General features: G+C 37.0%; 1 protein-coding gene across 1 annotated transcript in view; it reads left to right on the top strand.

Moving 5' to 3' along the window:
• Positions 1 to 20,893, top strand: part of GREB1L (GREB1 like retinoic acid receptor coactivator) — a 257,506-nt gene that overhangs the window by 141,450 nt on the left and 95,163 nt on the right. Inside the window, exons 5-7 of the mRNA XM_029233377.1 lie at positions 6,054 to 6,230; positions 18,067 to 18,243; positions 20,460 to 20,582. Of these exons, the coding sequence (XP_029089210.1) occupies positions 6,054 to 6,230; positions 18,067 to 18,243; positions 20,460 to 20,582 (477 nt within the window). The remainder of the gene's footprint in view (positions 1 to 6,053; positions 6,231 to 18,066; positions 18,244 to 20,459; positions 20,583 to 20,893) is intronic.

The following is a 20,893-nucleotide window of genomic DNA, read 5'->3' as shown; positions in this document are numbered from 1 at the left end:
CTTGACAACCACAAGTCTGTTCTTTGTTAGACTTTAAGAACAGATTTAGATTTACAGAAAAATTGCTAAAATAGTACAGAGTTTCTATATATCCCCACAGTTTGCCCTATTGTTAGCATGTCACATTACTAGTAATTTTAGTAATAATGAAAGTCCATAGTTTATTTGTGTTCTTTAGTTTCTACCTAATGTCCTCTTTCTGTTCCAGAATCCCATCCAGGATACTACATTAGATTTAGTTGTTACGTCTCCTTAGGCTCCTCTTGGCTGTGACAGTTTCTCAGACTTCCCTCGTTTTGGCTGACCCCGACAGTTTTCAGGATTATAGGTCAGGTATATTGTAGCAGGCCTTCTATACGAGTTTGTCTGATGTTTTTCTCCTGATTAGACTGGGGTTATGGGTTTGGGGGAGGAAGATCACAGAGGTAAAGTGCCATTTTCATCATACTATATCAAGGGTACGTACTATCAACATGATTTATGACTATTGATGTTGACCTTGATCACCTGGCTGAGATAGTGTTATCTCCTCTCTCCCCCCCGCCCCGCCCCCATTACCATACTGTGGAAGAAAGTCACTGCACTCAGCCCACACTTAAGGAATACGGAGTTATGCTCCACATCCTTGAGGGCAGAGTATCTAATACATTATTTGGAATTCTACTGCATGGAAATTTGTCGCTTCTCCCTCATTTATTAATTTATACATTTATTTATATCATTATACACTTATGAATATTTATTTTATGTTTTGGGTTATAATCCAATACTACTTTATTTTATTTTTTTCTCCAATTTTTCCAGTTTTGGCCATTGGTAGCAATTTCAGTTGGTTCCTGTGCCCCTTTTATATGCTCCCATGATTACGGTTTTCTTTTTAGGATAAAATAGGACATTTTCTCTTTTCATTGTCACAAGCACTTTCTGAAAAAAAATTTTAAGAGGAGGTTTGCTTCCTCCTTCTATGAGAAAAACGTTCTTCTCCTAGAATCGTCATTAATAATTATTACTTTTCACCTCTAGGTGTCCTCATATCATAAATGGGAAAACCTTCAAATGCTGTAGCACTGAAAGCGATTTGTGCTTCTTTTCTTTTTTTTGTGGTATGCGGGCCTCTCACTGTTGTGGCCTCTCCCATTGCGGAGCACAGGCTCCGGACGCGCAGGCTCAGCGGCCATAGCTCACGGGCCTAGCCGCTCCGCGGCATGTGGGATCTTCCCGGTCCGGGGCACGAACCCGTGTCCCCTGCATCGGCAGGCGGACTCTCAACCACTGCGCCACCAGGGAAGCCCCTTTGTGCTTCTTAATTTGAGTGGACTGTGTAGTTTTCATTATACCACAGAAATCACTCTGAAATCATCTTTCTTCCAGAGAAAATCCTGCTTTCTTCAGATATTTTCCACACTGACTGTATCTTCTCTACTCTATCCCTGTTTAGCCCAAAACTGAAATTGTACTTTTCCCCCTTAATCTCCCTTTGGCTGCAATGTATTGCTTTGAGAAAGCTCATCAGAAATGTCACTCTCTAATCAAGGGACACCTTTGGAACTTGCAAAACCATGAATTTTAAGGATTCGTCAGCAGGTGTGAGAGAGGTGGATGCTGACATAGCCCATGGCTGGCAGGGGCTACTGCGTCAAGTACCCCCCAGGATTCAGCCTGGAAAGTTGAATGATGAGACTCAGCAAGGATAGGCAAGGAAGAAGCTATAGGAGAGGGTCCTACATCAGACCAGGGAAGGTGAAGCATTCTGTGAGTCAGAGCGATATTAACGAGGACGAAGGAGACTGTAACCTGGAGTCAAGAGACCTGGGTCCCAACTTGGTGGGTTGCTGGGTATTTGACCTTGGGCTGTTTTCTTAACCTTTATGGGCCCTAGCTTCCTCATTTACATACTAAAGAGATTGGGATAGATTAGTGTTACCCAATCTTTGACTTACAAATCTCTCTTATAGTAATACATAATCTTTTGAACCCCTTAGGAATTTAAAAACTAATTCTGTCACTATATAGCATGTGATAAAGAATAGATTTTAAGTAGAAAATATTTATTTTAGATTAGTATATTATATACTCTGAATATATATATATACTCTGACATTATTCATGCATGAGAAAATATTGCCTACATTTTATCATTCAATCATTGCTGTTTAATTTACTTTAAATTGGTTGTGTAAGGAAAAGCATGTTTTGTTGACAAATTAAAAAATAAAATGTTATACTTTTGGGGGGGCGGAGAAGGGGGGCCAAGTGTATTTAAATATTTCCCAGTATCAAAAAAAGAGTCAAAATCTACTTTTAATACCCAAATTTTGGGGTTTGTATGTTTTAGGATTAAAAGGATGTACTAATTTATTTTTATAATTTTTGCTCTACGTGATGAAAACGTTTCAGGCTTTTGTTTGCAGAATTTCTCTACAAATAACATGCTGCTGAAAGAGGGTAGCCTTTTCCCTCTTACATGAAAAGCCAAATTGGATTATAATCACTAAAATTTTACCTTATCATTACTTTTTTTTTTTTTTGGTGCCCCAGAAACATATTGGTGCATTATATATATATATATATATATATATATATATTTTTTTTTTTTTTTTTTTTTTTTTTTTTTTTGCGGTACGCGGGCCTCTCACTGTTGTGGCCTCTCCCGTTGCGGAGCAGAGGCTCCGGACGCACAGGCTCAGCAGCAATGGCTCACGGGCCCAGCTGCTCTGCGGCATGTGGGATCTTCCCAGACCGGGGCACGAGCCCATGTCCCCTGCATCGGCAGGCGGACTCTCAACCACTGCACCACCAGGGAAGCCCCATTTTATGTAACTTTATAATTTGATGAGTGGGGTTTAGGGTTGAATATAACTTTCATATCTAGCAGAGAGCATGTTAGGTACATTTATAAAATGACTGTGTCCATCAAATCGGTGTTCCCTAAGCTTCCCATTATTAGCCAACAGCCCATTATGGGTATATAAATTAAGCAACACATCAATACATGTGACTGATAATAAAATCAATTTTTAAATGTGTAATAATCAAAACCACACATTGATATGGGGTTCAGCTGAGTGAGTCCTGAGTTCGTTCAGCTGATTTCCACTACCCCTACATGTGTAGCATGGAAAGCACTTAGAACATTCTGTTTTAAAAGTGGATATTAGGGACTTCCCTGGTGGTGCAATGGTTACAATCCACCTGCCAATGCAGGGGACACAGGTTTGAGCCCTGGTCCAGGAAGATCCCACATGCCGCGGAGCAACTAAGCCTGTGCACCACAACTACTGAGCCTGTGCTCTAGAGCCCGCGAACCACAACTACTGAAGCCCGTGTGCCCTAGAACCCGTGCTCCACAACAAGAGAAACCACCGTAATGAGAAGCCTGTGCACTGCAACAAAGAGTAATCCCCACTCGACAAAACTAGAGAAAGCCCACACACAGCAACTAAGACCCAATGCAGCCAAAAATAAATAAATAAATATATTTAAAAAAATAATAATGATAAAGTGAAAGTAGGATATTAGAATAATTATTTATTAGTTTTCAGAAATTGGTAATGTTATCTATTTTAGTTTCACTTATAGTTCCCAAGTATCATGGAATACCTTTATGAATCGCTGGGATTTTGATAACTACTTGTTGGAAAATCCTGTTATCAGATGACCTTGAGGTTCCATATAGCTCTGATGTTCTAAAAAGCTTGTAATAATTTGCAAATTGGTACAGATTGGTACAGACTTGTCTATTCTTTCTATTATGGAATGACTGAAAGTTTAGAAAGGTTGTAGTAGTACTACTTAGTGACAGAGAAAGCTCCTCAAGCACCCTGTTTCCATCAATAGGTAATCATAAACCTCTCATCATTGAATTTTCTACACCATTTGGGAGGGTATTTTATGTTTTGCCTTTTGGAGAAAGTCACAATAAAGGTGCTACCTCCTAGGGGAGATATGTTTCTAGGTTTACTGTCTCTACACAAATTAATAATTCCTTTGATTAAAAAAATTAATGCTCCTTTTAAGACTTTAAAATGTCCCTAGATTTAGTATTTCAGAATTTCATGAAAAAGTCTGTGTTCACCCCTCCAGGTTTTAGCTCTGGATTATAACTATTCTTAAGTGCTTTTTTTGGCCAAGTTGAATAATAAGCTTTTTACCTGTTCTTATATAGCAAACTTTCCATGTCTTACATCACTGGACATTATGGGACTCATTCTGTAACCTTGGACAAATACTCTCACCTTTCTGAGCCTCATTTTCTCCATATATGAAAAAGAGATAGTGATAACTAGCTAGAGTTGTTGACAGAAGTAAATGAGAAAATCTCTGCAGTGTTTAGCACTGTACCTGTTTTATGTTAAGCACTCCATAAATTTTAACTGCCACTAGTATCATCATCGTCATCATCATCATCTCCCAACTTTCAAACCTGTGAGTTTTGTCCCTTACTGGGGGTGGGGACAGCAGATTTTTTTAAGGGTTCTATGTATCTATAGGCTCCAAAATATGTTTGTAAACTGAATAAATAATATGACTCATGTATAAATGACTATTGTCCAAATAAATATAGATGATATTGTGAATAATAAAATACAGATTCATTTAAATTGTTAAAGAGTTCACAATAACATTTTGATATTATTTTTCTCAATTTGTGAACACTAGAAGTTACATTTGAATTTTTTAATGTTAAAAGGGGATCTACAAGCTTGAAATGGTTGAAGCCCAGTGTCTTTATCATTCTAGTCTTTGATTTCTTGCTTTTTGTAATTCATTGTGTCTGCTTTTGAGGTTTAATTATCCAGACCATACAGCAGATTCCTATGCACCATAGCTTCATACAATGCTTGGATGTTGTTTTCTTTTTATTTCTCGTATACTAACTGATGGCATCCAACTGTTTCTTGGCATTTGGTTAACATCATAATATGAATTGATGCTGGGAGAACCTAGCATGGTTCTGGCGCACTTTGTATTGGGTAATAATGATGGTGGACTCCTCAGGTTTGTGTGTGAGAGTTAGGTGTCCATCCTCCATTGTCCTGGTTTATGTCGGGTACCCACACCTGGACTGATCAGCCATGACCAGAAAGGTGGGATATTCCAGTGGCCCATCTTGGACTGGGTGGCAGCTCCAGCTCAATCTGGAATACCACAGCTGTCCAGGGAAATCACATAACTAGAGTGGTGGGAATCATTTCCCAGAAGATGTGGAGATTGGTGCTTTGTAGCAGAACATAGCTGTCCTCTGTAATATTGTTTTGTAATTATCAGTTCCTTATACATTCTTCTAATTGACTACAAGTGAGTTCTTAGAGGAAGGTATACTTTGTTCAGCTGTATCCCCAGGCCTAGGACAGCATCTGTTGCAAATCATTTTTAATAAATGACGAACTAATGAATTAATGTAATACATTATGGTTACAAAGTGGTTATATAAGGTGGTTTTTTTTTTTTTTTTAAACTGGTCATCATCAAAAAATCTACAAACAATAAATGCTGGAGAGGGTGTGGAGAAAAGGGAACCCTCTTGCAGTATTGGTGGGAATGTAAATTGGTATGTAAGGTTTTGTCATGTCTTACCTAGTGCAAGTAACCTAAACAGTTCTGAGTTCTAGTTCTGATCCATTCATTTATGATTCACCAAACTCCGAGCTTCAGTCTCTTCCTATATGAAATGGAGAACATCTGCGTTCTATGATTGTCTCCATTTAGAGAAGTGAATTTGCATTGAAAGTAAAAATACTATATTATGTGCACATAAAAATTCCATGTTTTTCAGAGTTTGCTGTGTATTTATCATTTGCTTACTTGTGGATCAGAAAATATAAAGTCATCAGTGTTGGCTAAAACAGTTGGAAATACCTCCTTTTAGTGTCTCTGTCTTTTTAGCTCTGCTCAGAGGAGCACATATGATAGATGTGTCTTTGGTTGGAGTACATGCACTTTAAATTTAGTCCTTAATAGTGATTCCCACAGGTAATCAACTCTCCAAATGGGTGATGAGGAGTTATAAACTCTCTAAACATTCCACTGTGTCCTTTTTTACTGGTTTGTAGGTTTTTGTCAAGCAGGAAAGGATTTGCGTTTGGTATCTCTGTGTATGGAACAAATCGACATCCCAGCAGGATTCCTCCTGGTGGGGGCCAAGTCTCCCAATCTTCCTGAACACATCCTAGTGTGTGCTGTAGACAAGCGATTTCTACCAGATGATCATGGAAAAAATGCACTTTTAGGTGAGTATCTCATACCTATAAGGTTCCTTCTGAGATAAAGGAGTTAAAATACAAGTTTATTTTAAATTATCACAGAATTTTTAAAATCACAGAATTAGCTGGGGATTACATATTAGTTTAAGTAAGAAACACTTTTTCATTTAGTAACTTCTTAAAAATTAGCTTTCACTTTTTTATTAACTCTCAAAACATTCACCTTAATAAAGAGACTTTTTTAAAGTAGCATTAAAGAACACCATACAATTTATCAAAAATAAATATTTTGTGAAATAAAGTAGGATTCACTCTCCATAGAGTCATTGATCTGGATCTGATATCAAATCATCTCTCAATTTTTCAACTGTGGATTATCCACTTTGTAAGTCATTGGTAGTTTTTCTCCACCACCCATTATTTCTAACTACACTTGACTGATGTGATTCTCATTTTATATTTAGCATTAGTTCAATCAGGATAACTAGGAATATACCTATGATGTAAAATGTTTTAACTTTATGTCAGAATTGTTTTACTTTCTAGTATTACTTTGGACGTTCTTCACAGCATAGCTTTCCTACATCATGGGAAATAACAAAGAGTGGGTTTACTTTTTAATTATTCTTTTTAAATTGAAGCATAATTCATTTACAATATTATATTCGTTTCACATGTACAGCATAGTGATTCAGTATTCTTACAGATTATACTCCATTAAAAGTTATTACAAGATAATGGCTATAATTCCCTGTGCTGAAATATATATTCATGTTGCTTATCTATTTTATACTAGTGGTTTGTATCTCTTAATCCCTGACCCCTATCATCCCGCCTCTTCCCTTTATCCACTGGTAACTACTAGTTAGTTTTCTATATCTGTGAGTCTGTTTCTGTTTTGCTATATACATTCATTTGTATTATTTTTTGAATTCCATATGTAAGTGATATCATACAGTATTTTTTTTTCTCTGTCTGACTTATTTCACTAAGCATAATACCCTCTAGGGTCATCCACGTTCCAACAGATGGCAGAATTTCATTCTTTTTTGTGGCTGAGTAATATTCCATTGTGTGTGTGCACATGTGTGTGTGTGTGTGTGTGTGTGTGTGTATCACATCTTCGTTATCCATTTGTCTGTTGATGGATACTTAGATTGCTTCCATATCTTGGCTATTGTAAATAATGTTGCCATGAACGTTGGGGTGCATGTATCTTTTCAAATTAGTGTTTTCATTTTCTTCGGCTATATACCCAGTACAGGAATTATTAGATCATGTAGTAGTTCTATTTTTAGTTTTTTGAGGAACCCACATTACCCTTTTCCATAGTGGCTGCACCGATTTACATTCTCACCAACAGTGTACAAAGGTTTCCTTTTCTCCACATCCTCACCAACATTTGTTATTTGTAGACTTTTTGATGATAGCCATTCTGACACGTATGAGATGGTATCATTGTTGTCTTGATTTGCGTTTCTGTAATAATCATCAGTGTTGAGCATCTCTTCATGTGCCTATTAGCCATCTGTATGTCTTCTTTGCAAAAATGTCTATTCAGGTCTTCTGCACATTTTTTGATTGGGTGTTTTGTTTTTTTTGATACTGAGTTGTACGAGTTGTTTATGTATTTTGGATAGTAACCCCTTTTGGTAATATCATTTGCAAATATTTTCTCCCATTCCATAGGTTGTCTTTTCATTTTGTTTATGGTTTCCTTTGCTGTGCAAAAGTTTTTAAGTTTAATTAGGTCGCATTTGTCCCATTTGTTTATTTTTGCTTTTATTTCTTTTTCCTTAAGAGACAGATCCAAAAAAAGTATTGCTACGATTTATGTCAGAGTGTTCTGCCTACATTCTCTTCTAGGAGTTTTAGGTTTTAGGTCTTACATTTAGGTCTTTAATCCATTTTGATTTTATTTTTATACATGGTGTAAGGAAATGTTCTAATCTCATTGTTTTACATGTAGCTGTCCAGTTTTCCTAGCACCTCTTATTGAAGAGACTGTCTTTTCTCCATTGCGTATTCTTGCCTCCTTTGTCATAGATTAATTAACCTAGGTGTGGGCTCTCTATTCTGTTCCATTGATCTATTTGTCTATGTGCCAGTACCATGCTGGGTTTTTTTTGTTGTTGTTACCATGCTGTTTTGATTACTGTAGCTTTGTTGTAGAGTGTGAAGTCTGTGAGGGTGATACCTCCAGTTTTGTTCTTTTTTCTCAAGATTGTTTTGGCAACTCAAGGTCTTTTGTGGTCTCATATGAATTTTAGGATTATTTGTTCTAATTCTGTGAAAAATGTCCTGGGTATTTTGATAGAGATTGTATTAAATCTGTAGATTGCTTTCAGTGGTATGGCCATTTAAACAATATTAATTCTTCCAATCCAAGAGCATGGGATATCTTTCCATTTCTTTGTATCATCTTCAGTTTCATTCGTCAGTGTTTTATAGTTTTCAGAGTATAGGTTTTTCATTTCCTTGGTTGAGTTTATTCCCAGGTATTTTATTCTTTTTGATGTGATCTTAGATTATTTTTCACTCTCTCTTTCTGATAATTCATTACTGGTGTATAGAAAAGCAACACATTTCTGTATGTTAATCTGTATCCTGCAACTTTGCTGAATTCATTAGTTCTAATAGTTTTGGGGTAGAGACTTTTGGTTTTTCTATAAAAAGTATCATGTCATCTGTAAATAGTGGCAGTTGACTTCTTCCCTTCCAATTTGAATTTATTTCTTTGTCTTATCTGATTGCTGTGGTGAGGTCTTTCAATACTAGAAGTGGCAAGAGTGGGCATCTTTGTCTTGTTCCTGAATTTAGAGGAAAAGCTTTTCACCTTTGAGTATAATGTTAGCTGTGGATTTGTCATAAATGGCCTTTATTATGTTGAGATATGTTCCCTCTGTACCCATTTTCATGAGAGTTTTTATCATGAATGGATGTTGAATTTTGTCAATTGCTTTTTCTGCATCTACTGAGATGAACATGTGATTTGTATCCTTCCGTTTGTTAATGTGGTGTATCATATTGATTGATTTGCAAATATTGAACCATCCTTTCATCCCTGGAATAAATCCAACTTGATCATGGTGTATGATCCTTTTTATAGATTGTTGGATTCAGTTTGCTAATATTTCGTTCAGGATATTTGCATCTGTATTAATCAAAGATATTGGCCTGTAATTTTCTCTTTTTATAATGTCTTGTCTGGTTTTGGCATCAGGGTAATGGCAGCCTCATAGAATGAATTTGGGGAGTATTCCATCCTTTTCAGTTTTTGGAATAGTTTGAGAAGGATAGGTATTAGCTCTTCTTTATATGTTTGGTAGAATTCCCATGTGAAGCTTCCCAGTCCTGGACTTTTGTTTGCTGGTAGTTTTCTTATTACAAATTCAGTTTCACTGCTGGTGATCAGTCTGTTCAAATCATCTGTTTCTTCTTGATTCAGTCTTGGCAGATTGTATGTTTTTAGAAATCTGTCCATTTCTTCTAGGTTGTGTAGTTTGTTGGTGTATAACTATTTGTAGTATTCTCTTATTGCTTTTTTGTATCTCTGTGGTATCAGTTGTTATTTCTCCTTTTTCATTTCTTATTTTGTTTATTTGTATCCTCTTTTCTTCTTGGCGAGCCTGGCTAATGGTTTATCAATTTTGCTTATCTTTTCAAAAAAAACAGCTCCTGGGTTTCATTGATCTTTTCTATTGTTTTTTTATATCTCTGTATTATTTCTTTCTTTCTGATCCTTATTATTTCCTTCCTTCTGCTGATTTTGGGCTTTGTTTGTTCTAATTCCTTTTGGTGGTAGGTTAGGTTGTTTATTTCACATGTTTCTTGTTTCTTGAGGAAGGCCTGTATTGCCATAAACTTCTCTATTAGAACTGTTTTTGCTGCATCCAATAGATTTTGGAGTGCTGTCTTTCCACTTTCATTTGTCTTGAGGTATTTTCTGATTTCCTCTTTGATTTCTTCATTGACCCATTGGTTTTTAGTAGCATGTTGTTTAGTCTCTATGTGTTTGTTCTTTTCCCATTTTTCAATCTGTAATTGATTTCTAGTTTTATACTGTTGTGCTTGGAAAAAAAATGCTTGATATAATTTCTGTCCTCTTAAATTAGTTGAGACTTGTTTTGTGGCCTAGCACACGATCTTCGCTGGAGAACATTCCATGTGTACTTGAAAAGAATTTGTACTGTGCTGTTTTTGGATGTAATGTCCTGTAGATATCTACTAAGTCCAATTGGTCTGTTGTGTTGCCTTATTGATTTTCTGTCTGGATGGTCTGTCCATTGATGTAAGTGGGGTGTTAAAGTCCCTTACTATTACTGTGTTATTGTTGATTTCTCCTGTTATGTCTGTTAGTATTTTCTTAATATATTTAGGTGCTCCTGTATTGGGTGCATATATGTTAAATAGTGTAATATCCTCCTCTTGCATTGATCCTTTTATTATATTATGCCCTTCTTTGTCTTTTGTGTGTTATAGCCTTTGTATTAAAGTCTATTTTGTCTGATGTAAGTTTTACTACCCCTGCTTTCTTGTCAGTTTTGTTTGCTGAAATATCTTTTTTCATCCCCTCACTTAAACTCTGTGTGTGTCTTTAGCTCTGAAATGAGTCTCTTGTAAGCAGCATATAAAAAGGTCTTATTTTTTAATCCAGTCAGTCACCCTATGTCTTTTCTGTGTGTCCAATTTTTTATTGTGGTAAAATACACATAACATAAAATGTACCGCCTTAACCATTTTAAGTGTACAGTTCAGTGGTATTAAGTACATTCATCTTGCTGTGCAAGCATCAACACCATCCAACCACAGAACTCTTTCCATCCTGCAAAACCGAAACTCTGTACCCATTAAACACTAACTCCCCATTACCCCCTCCCTCTAACCCCTGACAACCACCATTTTTCCTTATTATTTTAATCTGCCCTTTCCCCCCACATCCTAGCCTCTGGTAACCACCATTCTACTCTCTATTACTATAAGTTTGGCTCTTGTTATTATTTTTTTTTTACCCTATGTCTTTTGACTGGAGCATTTAGTCCGTTGACATTTAAAGTAACTATTGATAGTTATGTACTTATGGCCATTTTATTACTTGTTTTCTGGTTGTTTTTACAGTTCTTCTCTGTTCATTTCTTCTTCCTTTTGTTTCTTCCCTTGTGGTTTGATGATTTTCTTCAGTAGTTCCTTTCTTTTCAGTTTTTGTGTATCTCTAGTAGGTTTCTGATTTGTGGTTACCTCTGGGTTCATATATGTTGACCTATAAGTATATCTACTGTTTTAAACTGGTCATCATTTAAATTCAAACATATTCTAAAAGATCTACTTTTTTTACCCCCCTCCCACACATTTTGTGTTTTTAATGTGATATTTTACATCTTCATGTGTTTATCCCTTAACCATTTATTGTAGTTACAGTTTTTACAATTTTTTGTCTTTTACAATTTTTTGTCTTTTAATCTTTGTATTGGCTTATTTAAGTGGTTGATCCTCAGTTCTTACTATATATTTGCCTTTCCTAGTGGGATTTTCCATTTTCTATAGATTTTTACTTCTTTTCTACTTGAGAAAACGCTTTAACATTTCTTTTAGGGTAGGTTCAGAATTGACAAACTCTTTTAGTTTTTGCTTGTCTAAGCAGTTCATTATCTCTCCTTCTATTCCAAATGATATTCTTGCTGGTATCCTAGGTTGCAGGTTTTTCCCTTTCAGCACTTTGAATATATTATGCCACTTCCTTCTGGCCTGTGAAGTTTCTACAGAGAAATCATCTGACAGCCTTATGGGGATTCCCTTGTATATGACTCTTTGTTTTTCTCTTGCTGCTTTTAGAATTCTCTATCTTTAACTTTTGTCATATTAATTACATGTCTTGCTGTGGGTCTGTTTGGGTTCATCACTTTTTGGACTCTCTGTGCTTCCTGAAGCTGGATATCTGTTTCCATCTTCAGGTTTGAGAAGTTTTGTCATAATTAACTCAAATACATTTTTGATCCCCTTCTCTCTTCTCCTTCTGGGACCCCTATAATGACAATGTTGGTATGCTTAATTATATCCTAGAGATCTCTTAAATTGTTTTCATTTTTTAAAATTTGTTTTTCTTTTTTGCTGTTCTGATTGTGTGATTTCCATTACTCTATCTTCCAGATCACTTATGCGTTCTTCTGTATCTTAGTCTCCTATTCATTCCTTCTAGTGTGTTTTTTATTTCAGCTATTGAGTTCTTTATTTCTGATTGGGTCTTTTTTATATTTTCTAGTTCCTTGTTAAAGTGTTTACTGTGTACATCAATTCTTTTCCCTAATTCAGTTAATATTTTTGTTGCCAATGCTTTGAATTCTTTATCTGATAAATTGTTTATTTCTGTCTTGTTGTTTATTTTTTCAGGGGTTTACTCTTGCTTTTTCAATTGAGAGTAGTTCCTCTGTCTTTTTGTTTTGCTCAGCTTTCCCTGCCTCTATGAATTCAGGTGAAACAGTTACTTATTTCAGTCTTGAAGGGGTGTCCTTATGTGGGAGCATCCCTATACAGACTGCATGTGGCCTATGCCTTTGCTGGGAGAGCTGGATTTGATGTGGATGCAAGTCACATCCTTCCTCAGCGAGTGCTGGCAGCTGTCACATAGGTAGGAGGTGGGGCTGGAGATGGAGTGGCTAGAGCTGAAGTTGGGTGTGAGACAGGGCTTCCCCTCTGCTTGGTGGCCATCACCACTGTATCAGGGGCAGAGTCTGACCCCAAGTTGCTGGAGCAGAAGCCCTGAGGGTCGGGCTCATGCTGGCTCTTTTCCCTGTAAGTGTGTGTTTTTTCCTCTCCCTGTGTGGGGACCCTTGCCCCAGAGGGTTGGAGGGCTGAAGCAAGTGGGGCCTGTGCAGGCTCTTGGCTCATGTCGACCACGGACAGAGGTCTGATGCACTGCCTGTGCAGTTACCTGCCGCTCCACTCAAATGCAGCCTCTGGGGCAAGTCCCCTTTGTCCCTCACAGCTGATCACTGCCCCCAGGCTCTGCAGTGCAAGTGGGACCCACATGGAGTCTCAGTGTGTATCAGGGGATGGGCTATGGTGGAACAGCTGCGTCAGAGATCTGAAACACTTCTGACGTGCTGCTTGAGTAAGCGATGGCTGCTACCCACCCACTCAGACGCTGCTGTGGCACCAGGTCACCTCTACATCCCACACTGTGACATGGAGTGAGCAGCACCAGAGCTTTCGCTCAGCTTGGACTGGGGTACCTGGCAAGGAGGTTGTGAGAAACCTGGCAGCTGCTAGAGCAGACCTCTTTCCACCTTGCTTGGGGGCAAGCCAGCGTGCACACTCCTCATGAGCATAGTCTAGGCTTCCCTCAGCCCTCCTGTTTGTCTCAGTGGCCCTCCAACCAGCCAAGTGGCATTGTCTCCTCCACATAAAACCCCAGGACTGGGGCACTCAATCTGTGGCTCAGACCACTCACTCCACAGGGTGGGTGTCCACCCGCATAATCTCTATTTTTCTCTGAGTCTTCTTCTATGGGCACAGGTCTCGACCTGATCGCTACAGCCTTGGTTGTACAGGAGTCCTGCCAGTTTCCAGTTAGTTTTCAGTGATAATTGTTCCACATGTAGATGTATTTTTGATGTGTTCATGGGGGAGGTGAGCTCCACATCCTCTTACTCTGCTATCTTGATTCATACCCCTTAAATTAACTTTTAATAATTAAAAAGGCAAATAAGAGGGCATGTAAGGACTTCCCTGGCAGCCCAGTGGTTAAGATTCTTCACTTCCACTGCAGGGGGCACAGGTTCAATCCCTGGTTGGGGAACTAAAATCCCGCATGCCTGCCATGTGGCGTGGCCTAAAGAAAAAGAAAGAAAGGAAGGAAGGGAAGGAGGGAGGGAGGGAGGAAGGAAGGAAGGAAGGAAAGAAAGAAAGAAAGAAGGGAGGAAGGAAGGAAGGAAGGAAAGAAAGAAAGAAGGAAGGAAGGAAGGAAGGAGGAAAGAAAGAAAGAAAGAAAGAAGGAAAAAGAAAGAAGAGGGCATGTGAGGTTTGTTATTTTTTTTTTGCTGCTGTGTTTCTCTGGAGTTGCTTTTGTTTCTCAGTTTGTTACTGTAGATAGAATCAAATACATGTCCTCAGCACGAATATCAGTAAAAACGAAGAAGAAAGAAGAGGGCAAAGAATTCAAGAATTGTATTTACAGTGAGCTGTGTGTTTGTTTAGCTTGACGCATTCTTTCTAGCTATAAAGCATCATCAGAAAGTCTAGAAATACATAGATCAATATCTTGAGTCAGAAAGTGATCCTGTACATGGTTAACAAACGTTCCTTAAACTACAGTTCAAAGCCTTCTCTTGGTTCATAGGAAAAGAAGTGGTAATTTTCATTTTCATAGGCTCTCATTTGTTAAAATATCCATTGTTTTTCTTTCAGTGAAATTGAGCAGATCGTTTAATATAGACACCTAACGGTAAGGTTTATACATTGGACTAAATTAGCAAAGAAGATCCAAGGATTCGTTTGTTCATTCATTTGTTCAACAGTATTTGTTCCAAAAATCACGTTAGGTTATGATATGTGGGCACACTAATGATAAGACATAGTCTTTTGCATCACAGAGCTAAGAACCTAGTTGGCTCTGGTAGAAAAGCTTTGGGAAACTTCTTTTTAGCACTTTAAAAGCATCAAAGTTTTATCGAATGGAACAGTTCATATGTGGCTCTGACTGAAGACATAGAAAAATCTCTTATGATGTCTTTTTGCTAAATGATTCTTCATGACTAGAGGAATCCTCTTAGAATACATCATGGGACTCACACAGAAAACACCATCAGAATAATAGATTTTATAATCCTTTGTAATTGGGAATATGAAACCAAAGAGCATGGGCTTTGGAATTGGAACTGGGTTTAAATCCCAGATTTTCTAGTTAGCACTTTAAGAACTTGGGCAAGCTACTTATCTTCTTGAAGTCTCAGGGAGCCAATAATGCCCACCCGGCAGGATTATAAAGATCAAACAGATCATGTTTATAAGGTACCCAATAGCACAGTGCCTGGCATATAGTACTTGCTCTTTAAATGGTAATTATTCTGCCATTCTGTCATATTTATTAAATACCCTTATAGACATGGAACTTTGTTAATAATTTTTTATTAACCACTTCTCCAAGTGAAAGTGTAGTACAGTAAAATGGTAAAAGTTTTCTCTTGAACAAGCACAATGAGATTTTTATATGTTCATTACTCTATTGTCAAAAAGTTAATATTCATCTAACAGTTCTTACTTATGATGGTTGATTTTAGTATGCATTAAGATATAGTGGAGGGAATTCCCTGGTGGTCCAGTGGTTAGGACTCCGCGCTTTCACTGAGGAGGGTCTGGGTCTGATCCCTGGTTGGGGAACTAAGATCTGACAAGCCACACGGTGTGGCCAAAAAAAAAAACACAAAAGTTTAAAAAGATATAGTGGGAAAATTTTTTAAGCTTAAAATATTCTAGAATCCCTGTGGACTCCAATATCAATTTGTCTAAATTTTTATATAAATTATGCAGATTCCAAAGACTGTGGGGGAATTGATTTTAAAATAAATTGATCACTTGGCCACACATATGCCCCAAATCTGCCATGCAATTCGAAGACCTGATTGCTAGAAAAACTAGAAAGGTAATTTGGCTGTAAGAGATATTATTTATTGTGATAGTGACAGCAAGAACTTTGAGCAGATAAAATCTCTCTTGAACCAAAGTTAATACAGAAAACTATACAGAGTTTTAAAAATGGACGCTAAAGTTCTTACTCTTTTATATTGTTAATTCTCATCGTTAATGTGAAGTTTCTCTTCTTTGAAGATTATCCAGATCCATTGCTTTTCTCCCTCTTCATACTCAAGTCTTGCTTTTCACCTCAGAAAACAGGTAGAGGAAAAGATAAAAGATAAAATCTAACCCCAGTAATTTGTTAATTCTAATTCTCATGTTAATCTTTGATGAACTACTTGGACCTATCAGATAAGCCTCATTTTTTGGCACTGTCTCTATTTCAGATGAAGGTTCTTAGTTTTATTGTGTTTTGGGTATGTTGCATCTGCCTCATAGGTCAGCCAATTTTCTATCAAGGCATAATGATCACATCAGAAAGTAAGCTCTGTGGAGGCAGTGGTTTTGTCTTCCTTGTTCAATGCTAAAAACCTGGTACCTGAAATAGTGCCTAGCACATAGTAGAGTACAGATATTTGTTGGATGGATGGATGGACAGGTGGATAGATGCATGGATTAGTGTATGGATGCATGCATTCATGGATGCGTGGACGGGTGGATGGGTGGATGAATGGTTAGATGGATGGTTGGCTTTAGAAATTTGGTAAACTAGGCAGTCATTGACATCTTTCTTTTTTTGGCCTACAGCTCCAAGGTATTAGACAAATAGCCAAATGCTCTCAAATGCAATCCATCTCTGAATATGTTTTAAATAATTTATGATTATATTGATGTTTATATTTCTATAAAATGATGGTAATAAGCTAATTATATAGAATTACTAATTTTATGTAACTGACCAGAAATTGGGACTATCTCTTGTTCACCACTGTTTTTCCAGTGTTTAGCAAAATGCTTGGCATATAGGTAGGTGCTCAATAAAAAATTATTGAATAAATAATAATAAATTGGAATGCCCATTTCTAAATGTTCTGAATTGATTGTCGGCATCCTGAGATTGGGACATTGTGAAATATTTTGTCTTTAATCCTCATGGTCTTTCTCTACTCTCCTTATATATCTTTGTTAATTATAAAACAGGTTGGTTTGGTGGTTTTAAAAGAGTGTATTATTCCATAAGTGAATTTATTTTCATTTAGTTATTTGTATATAGAGACATTGTGTTTATGAAATTTGGAATGCCCTTATTTGCCAATATGACCATACATATGTTATGTCCTCATAACTCACAACCAGAAGAACTCACTCTCTTACTGTCCACTTTTCTTCTGTGTAATAAGGGAGATTGAAAATTTGATTTCCAATCAAGCAAAGCATGACCTCTCATCCTCCCAGCCTTCTCCATTTCTTCTTCTTGGCATGTCCTCTGTTCCAAGAAGATCACTGAAAGTCTTATTTTGTTTGATTAATCTGAGTGAGAATTGTTTGGATGTTAAGTCTAAGGAATAATGAGCTAGTTTGAATAAAGAGGGGTTGAACAGAGAGGAAATGGGACCCTTAGGGAACTTGTGTTCCCTAGATCTCATAGAAACTAGGAAGCTGACAATGCCCTGAGTTTATACATCTCTGTTCGTGCTCTCCTATCTGGAGACCAGCTTCCTCTTCACAATTCTGTTTGCTCTCTCCCACACCCTAGATGGCACAGCCCTGACTTGGGTTCCAGTTTTACAAAACCTTACATATCCAGAGTCCAGTACCATCTGACTGATTCTTTTTGTATTTATTTCAGCATTCCAGGAGAGAGACTCTGACTATCCTAGATTGGGTCAAATATTGATCCACAGTCTAATCAATTGTGCCTCTGGAGTTAAGTCCACATGGTGGGTCGGGTGGAGAACCAGAGCCAGTAGGTTAAGAAGGGAATATGTAAGGAAGAAATAATAGATATCTCTAGGACCAGAATTTTTTATGTTAACTATATAAATTCTATCATATGGTACTATCTATTCTATTTCCTTAACCATTATCCTTTTAGAGCATTTAAAAATTATTTTCAGTCTTTCACTGTTATAAAATAACTGCTAAATTGTTGTACATTTTTTTTTCCTTTGAATTATTTCATCAAAATTAGGAAGTTGTCAAGCCAAAGAGTGAATATTTCTGTGTTTTGTATATGTGAAAGTATTGTAACAACATACAAGACCACCAGTAACTTTGTTTTTCTTCCTTTTAGGGTTTTCTGGAAACTGTATCGGCTGTGGAGAAAGAGGATTTCGGTATTTCACGGAATTTTCCAACCACATAAACTTGAAGCTCACCACCCAGCCAAAGAAGCAGAAGCACTTAAAGTACTACCTAGTCAGAAGCTCCCAGGGTGTACTGTCGAAGGGACCTCTTATCTGCTGGAAAGGTAGTGTCAACTTCTGGGAGGGAATGGGAAGGGAATGTGGATGTTACGATAGTATTGACAAGTGACCCATACGGGGTTCAGAATCCAGGTGTGGAATAGATAAATATCCCAAGTTCAGAAGACAATCCAAAAATGTAAAGCCCTCTGGCAGGTTATTTGACTTGCTCCTTTTTGTTTTTAACAGAAACTATTGAAATTTGGGAAAGGGTATTTCTCCTTGTATTTGTCACTTAGGGGTGTGGAATACAGCTCTCGGGGAAAAATGGGCTCTTTCTAGCTCTTCTGTCATTTAGAGAGGACTTCAAAGTGTCAGTTTCCTGGTCAGATGCTCTTTCTACTTTATTTAGGGTCTTTGGTAATTCTTGAGTCTTCATTTTTCTATTAGAACTAAGCAAACTTTGGAATAAATAATGCTCTCTTCATCATACCTGGGAAAAGGCAGTATTAAGTTGACAAAGTTTTGTTTCTCTTCAGTTAGGAAGAACTTAAACTTATTTTTGAAAATGAATCCAGTTGAAATGTCACATCATCTTGTGGTTGATAGGAGTTGCCACAAGTTCTGTACATTGTTTAATGCAGTGGGACTTCTTATTCTTTTGAGCAGTTTCTTAGATGCTGAGATTTCCCCTCCATTATTAATATTATTATATTGTTAAAGACAATAGAATAATTGTCTTTAATATTTCTATTTGTTGTTTGTGAAAGATTTTGGCCTGACCATGAAAAATAGCATAGTAAATCCAAATTACAGCTGAAGATTTGTTTCTGAATCTTACCATGATGACTCCTGGTTGCATTTGAGGAGAGATTATATAACTCCTTAGGAAATGGCTGCATGTTCTGAGCCAGGGATCATCAGGACTGTGATTAGTGCTGTGACCACTAAATCGTAAGCGTGGTAAATTATAGATAACTCTTTATCCTGATAAAGTCTAAAGACTTTTCCTCTAGAAAAATCATTTTAAATGTCATGAACCCTAATAAAAGAGTAAAAATAGGATAGGTATCACCTCCCTGCCTTTTAACTGCCTTTTTTTAGCTTTTGTTTTGGTTGCATAAAATATTTTTAAGTTCTTATTTAGTGCTCAGTGACAATTCACCTTTCTGGTAAATAATAACATTTGTGAAATAGTTTGTGATACAATGATCCTGGGTGGCTTCTGGAGCCTCACATTTATAGTCATTCTGTTTTGGAATTGGAATTGTATATATGTACATACCTATCAAACTACATATTTGCATATAATATACATAACATGGAGATATCCTTTTCAGTCAAAATACAGTAGCTCTTCAAGGAATGTCATAGATAGAAGGTTATAGAAAACTGCCTCTAACTTTTGCATGTATCCAATAAACTTGGAAATTCTCTAAAGGACCCACTATAATTAACTTTGTCATTTACAACCATTTATGTTTCTTTTTCACATGCTACCTTTAAAGACTAATATAGTACAACATATAGTATAATTTGGTTGGAAGTTAGAGCCCCGAAAACCTGTGACACAGGTTGTCACAGTATTTGCTATCTACCTGAATCAGTACAAAGTATTATTAAAATATTACACCAAAGCCTCAAGTAATATTGGCTCATTTAAAATGAAGCTTAGTTTTGTATGATCAGTAAGTACCTTGAATATTGTCTACCTATTTCCTCTAATAAGAACTGAGAATAATAAGAATTTGAGAATTTCTAATTTTTCTCCTCTGTGTATAATATTTTCTTTGCTTCTGTTTCTGGATGTAAATTAAGGTTGAGTAGAGAGGGTTGAAGGCAGCCTAGAAGGACTCTAGATTACTATTCTACACGTAAATCAATCCTGGACAGAAGGTTAACTGGTGCTTGAAAGCTTATTTGGTTTTTATAAATTATTGATATTTTAACCTCAGTATTACCCATGAAACTAACATGACTATATAGGTTATGAGTAATTTTTCTCCTGGGAACTAGTCTGTGAGGAACAAATGTCTAATTGTTCTTTGTAACTATTTCTTTGCCTTCCAAACATGACATTTGGCTCTAGGAAGACGAATTGTGTTCACCAGCTTGAACATTCTATTGGAGTTAAGGTTGGGGAAGGGGGATCTCTGTTAAAGAACGTGCTGCCACTTGAGGAACAGCAGCTTATTTTAGAGATTTTATGGATTGTGTCTCCCTCACCTGTTTTAACAGAATATTGTTTTCCTTACATAATGTGATTCTTACTCCTTTCTAGAGTGTAGAAGCCGACAATCCTCTACCATTTGCCACTCTATTAAACCAAACTCTTCAGTGTCATCAACCGTGGCCCCAGAAAATGGCACAACTAATGGATACAAATCAGGATTCATTCAGACAGGTATTGGGTATTTTCTTTTGGAATTTCAAGTGGCAGATGTATATTTAATGAGGCATTTTAAACTTACTGTTGGCTGGTTTGAACAGACCTATTTTTCAATAGCGGTATTGAGTTACTATTAGAATTAGAACTCAGCATTGAGATGGATCAGTCTGTGGCAGGACCCAAAATCCCGACAGCCCTGCCAATGCTAGGCAAGGCATGGAAAAAGGAACTGACGGTAGGGAATTTAGTTCAAGCATAGGGCCTGTTTCTAGAGGAGTCTGACAGGAGGCAATAAGTAGAAACACAGATGTGAGAGAAGTCTGCAT

This window comes from Monodon monoceros, unplaced genomic scaffold, assembly GCF_005190385.1.
Source record: "Monodon monoceros isolate NGI ecotype Baffin Bay Population unplaced genomic scaffold, NGI_Narwhal_1 Super_Scaffold_1, whole genome shotgun sequence".
Classification (NCBI taxonomy): Eukaryota; Metazoa; Chordata; class Mammalia; order Artiodactyla; family Monodontidae; genus Monodon; species Monodon monoceros.
Note: the sequence above shows the minus strand (reverse complement) of the source record. Positions and strands in the feature narration are given on the sequence as shown.